The sequence below is a fragment of the Bos taurus genome, chromosome 2 (assembly GCF_002263795.3).
Source record: "Bos taurus isolate L1 Dominette 01449 registration number 42190680 breed Hereford chromosome 2, ARS-UCD2.0, whole genome shotgun sequence".
NCBI lineage: Eukaryota > Metazoa > Chordata > Mammalia > Artiodactyla > Bovidae > Bos > Bos taurus.
Window position 1 is genome coordinate 120,187,312 of NC_037329.1, and position 10,036 is coordinate 120,197,347.

Below are 10,036 nucleotides of genomic sequence, written 5' to 3' on the forward strand. Positions count from 1 at the left end.
TATCCGCCCCCTACCCGGCCAAAGCGCCAACGTTCCGCTGTGCCCTGAGCAACCGGAAGTGGCCGGACCCTAGGCGGAGGGACCTGGGGGAGCGGAAGTCACTTCGTGAGGCAGTGGCGACGGTGGCGGCGAGAGGATGAACAACAAGTTCGACGCGTGAGTGGCGCGTGGCCGTCCCCCGGGGCCCCTTCCCCCCAACTGTTCCCTGCGCCCACCCCCGCCCGCACTGCAGGCGGCGCAAACTGCGGCACAGGCCACAATCTCTGACTCGGGCTGCGGTCTGGCCGGCCCTGTGCGGCCAGCGGGCATGAGGGGGTTAGGGACGAGGGATGCAGGGGTCTCGGGGACCCCAGGGTCGTACGGACCCAGGGCGAAGTGCGGTGTCCTGGGGGCAGGAGGTGGCCGTGCGGCCCGGAAGGAGATTTTGGGACGCCCCGCCCGAGTGCGGGTTACCCGCGGCGTGGAGGGGCGGAGACCTCGGCCGTTTGGCTGTTTCCGCAGCCTGGCCGCCCTGCCACTGAATTCAGCATTTCTCACACACCTCTCTGGCCTAAGCAGGTCACCTCTCCTCTGAGTCTCAGTTTTCTCATTTGCAAAGTAGGGACCGTAACAGAGCCCATGTTACAGAGTTGCGAGGATGCAGTGAGGTAATGTGGCTGCCGCGTTTAGCGCAGCGGCTGCTCTGTTACGGAATTTTCATCATCTTCCTGAGACTCCTTCCTACTTCCTTTCTTCTTCCTCCTCTTTTCGCCCTCTTCCAACATACTCTCCCAGAACTCAGTTTCTTACCCAACGGGTGAACCTTATCTATTGTTTGAGTCCTAGTTCTAGCATCAAACATTTTGGAGGTGCAGAAAGGAAATGCGTAAATTTTTGCACATTTCCCTCCAGCAATTGTATCTGGAGGTAGATTTTTGTTCTTGGCTTTCTTCTAATAGTCTAGCAGTAAATCTGTCTTTTCCGAAGACCTAGATTTCCAGCCTCAGACCCACAAGTTACCAGCTATTTGACAGCAGGAAAATTACCGAGTCTCTGAGCCTCTGTTAATCCAAACTGCATTAGTGATTAGTGTCTTGCTGCTGCACTGGGTGTGATAAGGATCAAATCACATTCAGCAGTGCTTAAAGGTACTTTGTAAAGTGTTAAATAGAGAGATATACATGTAAAGTGGAATTACCATTAGTTTAGTTTGTGACCCACTGTTGCTGAGGGGAAATTGGACTTTTTCCAGGACAGTGAGTGCTGGTGTGCAAATTCATAGGTCCTGGATTCCAGCACTCTTGGCAGCTCCTCAGGAATGTTTCCTGGTTGCTGAGAGGGCTCTACTACTTGAAAAAAAGTCTTTGGGAGTTTGCTTCTGTAGCCCACTGTGTAGCTGAGCACATCCCTATACTGATTACCACTGTCCCACCCCCCATCTCCAGGGACTTCCCTGGTGGCTCACTGGTGAAGAATCTGCCTGCCAATGCAGGAGATGCAGGTTTGATCCCTGGGTCGGGAAGGTCCGCTGGAGAAGGAAATGGCAACCCATTCCAGTATTCCTGCCTGATAAATCCCATGGACAGAGGAGCCTGGCAGGCTATAGTCCATGGGGTTGCAAAAGAGTCTGACCCAACTTAGCGACTGAACAACAAAAACCCCATCCTGAGCCCTTCAAATCTTAGCTCTGGATTGGGGTCCTGTCTCAGTGGAGCTTTCTGCCAACCCTATACTCCTTTCTCCACCAAACTGAAGAAATCAAAATTTCATCTTAAGATACTTTATGGGTCATCTGGTCCATTCCTACCCAAATATTTCTTGATCTGCAGCTGCTGCTAAGTCGCTTCAGTTGTGTCCGACTCTGCGACCCCATAGACAGCAGCCCACCAGGCTCCTCTGTTTCTGGGATTCTCCAGGCAAGAATACTGGAGTGGATTGCCATTGCCTTCTCCAATGCATGCATGCTTGTTAAGGCACTTCAGTTGTGTCCGACTCTGTGCAACCCCATGGACAGCAGCCTACCAGGCTCCCCCCTCCACAGGATTCTCCAGGCAAGAACACTGGAATGGGTTGCCATTTCCTTCTCCATTTTTTGGTCTGCAGTAAACCATTATTGCCATTTTCAAATTAGCTTGCTGCTGCTGCTGCTGCTAAGTCGCTTCAGTCGTGTCCGACTCTGTGCGACCCCATAGACGGCAGCCCACCAGGCCCTGCTGTCCCTGGGATTCTCCAGGCAAGAACACTGGAGTGGGTTGCCATTTCCTTCTCCAGTGCATGAAAGTGAAAAGTGAAAGTGAAGTCGCTCAGTTGTGTCCGACTCTTAGCAACCCCATGGACTGCAGCCCACCAGGCTCCTCTGTCCATGGGATTTTCCAGGCAAGAGTACTGGAGTGGGGTGCCATTGCCTTCTATGGGGTCGCACAGAGTCAGACACGACTGAAGCAACTTAGCAGCAGCAGCAGCAAGCTAATTTGAAAATGGCAATAATGGCTTCTATAGGCACTTTGCTGCTTTTCACATATTAACTGATTCAAACAACCCTGTAAGGGGGATCTTGTTGCTTTGTTTTACAAATAGGGAAAATGAGACTCTCTGAGATGAAATATGGAGAAGGCAATGGCACCCCACTCCAGTACTCTTGCCTGGAAAATCCCATGGACGGAGGAGCCCTGGTGGGCTGCGGTCCATGGGGTTGCTAGGAGTCAGACACAACTGAGCGACTTCACTTTCACTTTTCGCTTTCATGCATTGAAGAAGGAAATGGCAACCCACTCCATTGCTCTTGCCTGGAGAATCCCAGGGACGGGGGAGCCTGGTGGGCTGCTGTCTCTGGGGTCGCACAGAGTCGGACACGACTGAAGTGACTTAGCAGAGAGATGAAATAAGTTGCCCACAACAGGAAGGGCCACATATGGTGAGATTCATACCCAGGTTGTTTAACGTTGGTTCAAGCACATCTTGACAAAAATTAACCCGGATTCTTTTCTTCCGGCTGTGCCCTGTGGCTCATGGGATCTTAGTTCCCTGACCGGAGTTTGAACTTGAGCCCCCTGCATTAAAAGTGTGAGATCTTAACCACTGGATCATCTGGGAAGTCCCTAACCTGGGTCATTTTTAATTAGTTCCAATTATTAACTATTCATTATACTGAGCCAGATTTTTTTAAACATCTGTCTTCTAGCTATTCACGAGAAAAAAGTAAACTGTCTTTCATTTGAAATTAGCAATTAAAGAAAGCACTCCAACCCTTAGGGTTTTTTTTTTTTTTTTTTTTTTAAATTCAAAAAAGTGCAGTTTGTAGGCCACTGGTTGCCTGTTTGGTCTCTATATGGTTCACCACTTGGCTCCTAAGGACATGTGGACATGTTTCAGTTTGCCAGAGTCCTACAAGTCCAGTGTCTGGACTTGAGTATTCTAGTCTAATCTGATGGGCTCAGATTGCAGAGGAGTTCTAGTCTCCTTTTCTGTATGGCCTTCATGTGTAACCTAATCCACCCCCACACCCCCCTCCTTCCCCCCACTCCCATCAAGTCAGTAGGTGCCATTGCTATCAATCCTGTTCACATGTAAAACCGTTAAGATGCTTTCTAAGTATTGCAGTCCCTACTGGGTTGAGCTTGGTTTTCAAATCCAGGTGCCAGATTTTATTTTGTCCCTGTTCTCTTTGTTAGCTTTGGCCCATTCTTACCTACTATCTGAACCACTTATTTGGCACTTATTTGCCTTGTATTGCCTTGATTTTAGAAATCCGTGTGTTAAACTTGTTTCTTTTCTGCCCGAATTTCCTGATACTGGACATGTGAAGGTGGATTAGCCCAATTTCCTACCTGCAGTGAATTGTCCAGTCAGAGTATGAGGACATACCTGGGGAGAAGCTTGGTGAGCTGATCAGGCACCACTCAGCATGGATAGCTTCAGATGCTAATTGCCTGCCTGAGTCTAAGGAGCACTGATATTTCCACCTGGATAGTATCTTTGCTCAGATCCAGCATCCAGCTGGGAAGAGTAGCCTCTGAAGATAGGATGTGAATGACTTGCCTTAAATGTTGTCCCAGAGTGCAGAGCTCCACCCTCAAGAAATAACAACATTAGATGAAGGTCCATTAAGGTTTCCAGTTACTGTTTTAGAAGGGAGTTGGGAGCTGAGGACCAGGGTCACAGTAGCATTGTTTCTTCTCTGACATAATTATTCTTGTTATTATTTTTCTGTTTCCCGGTAGTGGTTAGCAGCAAAAGCACTAAAAAGAAAGAAACTTACATGCTTTGCTTGGAGCTAGCAAAATGTGAGGTGCTAGAGCAACTGTGCCCTTTTTCAACCAAGATTGAAGGGAAAGGACCCCAGATGGTATAGTGGGAAGTTGGGGGCTGAGAAGAGAGAAATGGTTTGAGTCCCTGGGATATGCCCTAAAGAAGAGAATCAGGAGCTATCTTGGACCTAAGCAATAAGAAAAAAGAAACAAAGACTCATGAAATATTTGTAATCAGGAGACAAAAAAACTGACAGTATAGCTAGGACAAGTAAAACATTGATATGGGGATGTTTAGAAGAAGGGGTCCCAACCCAGCCTAGAGAGAGATCAGGGAATATTTTTAAGAGAAAGTGGCCCTTAGTCTGGGTCCTAAAGGACAAGTTAAGGAGGGGAAGAGGAGCTCCTTGAAAGACCAGATGATGAACACAACAGAGGCGTGAAGCTGGGGACTGCAGTGGGTTGGTACTACTGGACGGAAAGGAGGGAAAAGACTGTGTGTCAGGTATTCATAGCATCTGATACACACAGTGTGCTGGTAATGTTGTGGGACTTGAATGCTAGGACAGGCCCCGCTTCAAAAGGAAACCCTGCGGACTCAAATTTCATAATGGGGAAGGAGTTATTGTAAGCACCATTAGGTCTCCCAGGCGTCCAGGGAAGCCAAAGAGATGGCAGCATCACGAAAAACCTCATTCTCCTCTCTGCTCATCTGCTCCATCCCCTTTGCCCCTCCTGGCCTTCTCTGCTTTTGCTTATTGTCTTTATTCCCTCATGGCTTTTCTTACATGCAGCTCATATGACTGACTGCACCAGCTCCTGAATCTGTAAGATCTTTCACCTCCTGGATGAAGACCTGAGGGAGGAGTCAGGAAGGCACTGAGGTGTAGGTTATTGGACAGGCTGGGCTACCAGTGCCCTTTATCGTCCTGCCTTGGCCAGGGAGGGGCTGGGGCTGGGCATGGCACAGTGCACGATCTCAGGAGTATATCCTACAGCCAGGGCTGTGAAATGGGCAGAGCGGGCACCCCAACACATGTGTAGTTTGTCCACTCTAAGGTTTGAATTAAGACGTACTTTTTTTTAGACATATTCCTAATGCCCTCTTAACAGACTACAGTGTAGCGTCAACTAACTTTTAAATGCACTGAGAAACCAAACAATCTGTGTGACTCCATTTCTTGTGATACTTGCTTTATTGCTGTGATGTGGAATCAAACCCACAATAGCTCTGAGGTATTCCTGTGTCTGAGTTACAGTTTGACCGCTTCTAGTAACTATCCTGAGAATTGTCAAATTCTGTGTGACTGGGTAGGGCCAGAAAAGTGATTTCAGAAAAGATCCGTAAGTTGATGGTCCAGCTCTAGACTGAACAGAATTTTTACTATCTTTGTGAATTCACCTTCCATTTATCTTTTTGTCTAGATCCAGTGAATTTTAGGTTCACTGAGAGCCCTAGTATTTTGTTTTGGAGGGTGACAGAATATGCTCAGGGGTAGATTTTCTTTGCCAGTAGTTTATTTAACACCGGTCCACTGTGGGAGTTAAAGTAATTTCATAAGCCAGTAACATGCTGATGCTAGTAAAGAAATAACATAACATATTCCAAACCAGTGGTAGATTACTCACAGTATTGTTCCAGGCACAGGGAGATGAAAGAAATACAGTCCAAATTTAGTCCCAGGTGTACCTTTATATGAATTGGCACTGGGTGAGAAGGCTTTGCCAATCAGGAACTGAAGTTCAGCTACCAGCTCAAAAATAAAAGTCAGTTGTTGCTAGAAAACTCCAGCACTGGTGGTTATGGGCAGGCTGATCTTTGCAGGGCCGCTAAACATTTTGTCACCACTGCTAAAGGAGTCAGCTTTACCACAGCAGAGCTAATGTCCCTTCTCTTCAGAGACAGCTGCAGGGTTTGACACCACTGCCCACCAAAGAGTTGGCTTGGTCACTGCAGAAGCAAGTGGCTCACAATCTTCGGAGAGCAAGATCAGCAAAGGACAGCTTTGCTCAGATGGAAACTTGGATATTCCTTACACAACACTCAGTATTTATAGTCTAAATGTCCCCTCACCATGCTCCCTTCTTTATCTGTTTTTGCTGATAAGCTCCCAGCAGGAGCTACTCGCCTACTGACCTGTTAATGTGTATGAATGACTACACATAATATCCTGATAGACTTCATTCGTTCAAGCTGGATATAGAAAAAGGCAGAGATCAAATTGCCAGCATCCATTGGATCATAGAAAAGGCAAGAGAGTTCCAGAAAAACATCTACTTCTGCTTTATTGACTATGCCAAAGGCTTCAACTGTGTGGATCACAACAAACTGTGGAAAATTCTTCAAGAGATGGAAATACTAGACCACCTTACCTGCCTCCTGAAAAATCTGTATGCAAGTCAAGAAGCAACAGTTAGGGCTGGACATGGAACAACAGACTGGTTCCAAATTGGGAAAGTAGTACATCAAGGCTGTATATTGTCACCCTGCCTATTAAACTTGTATACAGAGTACATCATGTGAAATGCCAGGCTGGATGAAGCACAAGCTGGAATCAAGATTGCCAAGAAAAATATCAATAGCCTCAGATATGCAGATGACACCACCCTTATGGAAGAAGGCAAAGAAGAACTAAAGAGCCTCTTGATGAAAGTGAAAGAGGAAAGTGAAAAAGCGGGCTTAAAGCTCATCATTCAAAAAAGGAAGATAATGGCATCTGGTCTCATCACGTCATGGCAAATAGATGGGAAACAATGGAAACAGTGACACTTTATTTTCCTGGACTCCAAAATCACTGCAGATTGTGACTGCTGCCATGAAATTAAAAGACTTTGCTGCTTGGAAGAAAAGCTATGACCAACCTAGACAGCATATTAAAACACAGAGATGTTACTTTGTGATGAAGGTCCGTCTAATCAAAGCTTTGGTTTTTCCAATAGTCATCTATGGACATGAGAGTTGGACCATAAGGAACGCTGAGCACCGAAGAACTGATGCTTTTGAACTGTGGTGTTGGAGAAGACTCTTGAGAGTCTCTTGGACTGCAAAGAGATCCAACCAGTCACTCCTAAAGGAAATCAGTCCTGAATATTCATAGGAAGGACTGATGCTGAAGCTGAAGCTTTAATACTTTGGCCACCTGATGGGAAGAACTGACTTATTGGAAAAGACCCTGATGCTGGGAAAGATTGAAGGCAGGAGGAGAAGGGGACGACAGAGGATGAGATGGTTGGATGGCATCACTGACCTGATGGACATGAGTTTGAGCAAGCTCTGGGAGTTGGTGATGGACAGGGAAACTGGCATGGGGTTGCAAAGAGTCGGACACGACTGAGTGACACAACTGAACTGACACTTCATTGTTATCTCAAAACAGCATCTTCATTTAAGTCAAATAAGTGAGTTTGAAGTCATAGCAAACCAATACACAGCGCTGAGGGTAGTTTTCACTGCTCCTGAAAGGTGGCACCTGATGTACTTTTGACTGAACTTACAAGACAAGAAGACATTTCTTCCTTCCTTTCATTTCTTTTTCATTTAACATCACTCCAGCATCATGTCATCGTTGCTGAAGATACAAAGGTTAATAAGACACCAATCTAGGGCCCCCTCTATCTAGTAGGAAAAACAGATGTGGGAGGAATGGTGCCTTAGGCTGAGGGGTGGTGTTTGCATATAGCACAGATGTGGAAATCTGGGTTGCTTTGGGAGGCAGAGAGGGAAAGGGGATGCCAGTTGACAGTCGAGTTGTAGAGGATCTTACATTTCCTTGTATTATATCCTGCATGGTGGGCATGGAAGGGCACAGGACAGTGGAGAGTTCTAAGCTTGGAAATTAAATGACTAGCAGTAGCAGCGGGGAATGGTAGGAAAGATAGTTAGAAGTGGCAGGATAGAAAGGGAAGTTTCTCAAGTTCATTTGAAATGCCAAAACAGTTATATAATCCAGAAATTCTCCTCATTATTGACTATTTTTGGCATAGAAAACAACCCCTTACACTGTTTACCTCTTGCTTTTTTGTGCAGACTTTTAGAAAACTAGAATATGGTGCTTTCTGTAATTCACAAATTAGCTGATGGGCATTTTCATTTTTGCTTAATCCTCCCAGTTGCCTTTCTGCTTCCTTTTCTTTCTTTCATGGGCACCTCATTGCCTATGACTTGAGTGACTTCTGATTGGTTACATGGTGGTTCATCTGACCTGGTAGCCTTGTTAGATAAGCAAGAATCAGCTCAGTCATGGGGTACTGTTGTTTTGCCTTCCCATTCAGATTGAAAGATGATGACAGTGGGGACCATGATCAGAATGAAGAAAACAGCACACAGAAAGATGGTGAGAAGGAAAAAACGGAACGAGACAAGAGTCAGAGCAGCAGTAAGAGGAAGGTGAGTTCTGTGTTGTGCAGATGTCATTGCCTTCGGACTGGGGACTTGGTGATCTTGTGAAATCTGAAGGATGCTGGATGCACTTGATGACACCCTGTTTTGTAGTGTCTGATTTTGTTCTCTAAAAAGATTGTTGCATCACTGGAGTTCATCTTGGGACTTTGAAGGTTCCCCTTGCCACAGGATCTTGAGTTCTTGCCTTGCTTTCCAACATTCTCCTAGCCTGAGGTGGGGAGATTAATCCTGGAATTTAGCAAGGGTGTTAGTTGCTTCAGAAGCTGCTGTTCCGTATTTCAGTCCTGCCCATCACTTAGAATGTTCGACTCTTTAGTCGGTAATAATTCAGGCTGAAAGTGACTTGGAAGAGAGGAATTTTAGCGAACGAGAGATAGATCTCTCAGTTTCTTTCTTGAAATATTAAAGCAATTACTAATTCATTTATTGCACAATATTTACTACATTCCAAATACAGGCATTTTACATGCTAGAAGGACACAGGTGAGTGAGCCTGAATCAAGGCACTTACATTTAACAGTAGCAGTAATCCTAGGATCTGTCATTTTTTGAGTACTTCCTATGTGTCAGGCATGGTGCTAAGCACTTCACAGCTGTTAATTTGATCCTCTCAGCAGCCCCATGAGGGTGGTCATTATTGTTTTCCCTATTTTACAGATAAGGAACTGAGGCACAAACTGGTTAAGCAACTTGCCCAGTGTCATGAGCCAGTAAGTGATAGGGTGTCATAGAGGAGGCAGTGTTTGGCCTGGGAATATGTTGAGATGAGATATAAGCGTAATACTCATGGTAGGAGGTAGAAAGTTACGAAAGCATTAAGAACACAGAAAGTGTTACAGGAACTTAGAGTTAACCACTAATTTACCATGTAAGTGGAATCTTGAGCCCATTGCAGGTAATTGAGGATGTATCCTTTTTAATGGAGGTGGTAAGGGGTAACACTGGGAAATGTTTTCTCAGTCTCAGAGCATGTGGAAAATGCCCAGATTAACACGCCTCCTTTGATTCACAGGCTGTCGTCCCTGGGCCGGCCGAGCACCCACTGCAGTATAACTACACTTTTTGGTACTCCAGGAGAACCCCCGGCCGTCCCACCAGCTCACAGAGCTATGAACAGAATATCAAACAGATTGGCACCTTTGCCTCTGTGAGTACTGGGTGGTTTAACGTAGTAAGCTTTGGTAGTACATTCTTGTCTGTATTTACATTTTTGTGTTTATCTACCCTCCTGGTAACCTACATAGGACTCTGGTTTCCTTAGTTGACTGACCTGAGTCTGTAAAGCTAAATTGGTTCATTCTTCTATTTCTCATTATATATCCGTAGGCAACATATGTCAGAATCAATAAGTGCATAAATCGTGGAATTGATCAGATGGGGACAGTACAAAAACACTGGTTTGTTTAAG

At 45.8% G+C, this 10,036-nt stretch overlaps 1 protein-coding gene across 6 annotated transcripts in view; it reads left to right on the forward strand.

Annotated features, from left to right (window-relative positions):
• The first annotated feature begins 85 nt into the window (after positions 1-85).
• EIF4E2 (eukaryotic translation initiation factor 4E family member 2) overlaps positions 86-10,036 on the forward strand; it is a 30,951-nt gene continuing 21,000 nt past the window's right edge. For 2 of the 6 annotated variants that reach the window (NM_001075795.2, NM_001206416.1), the window contains exons 1-3: positions 86-156; positions 8,499-8,613; positions 9,641-9,775. In NM_001075795.2, the coding sequence (NP_001069263.1) occupies positions 137-156; positions 8,499-8,613; positions 9,641-9,775 (270 nt within the window). In that variant the 5' untranslated portion in view covers positions 86-136. Of the gene's footprint in view, positions 157-3,312; positions 7,810-8,498; positions 8,614-9,640; positions 9,776-10,036 lie in introns of those variants that run through there. The other 4 variants (XM_010802425.2, XM_059874538.1, XM_059874537.1 and 1 more) reach the window with 4 other exon arrangements.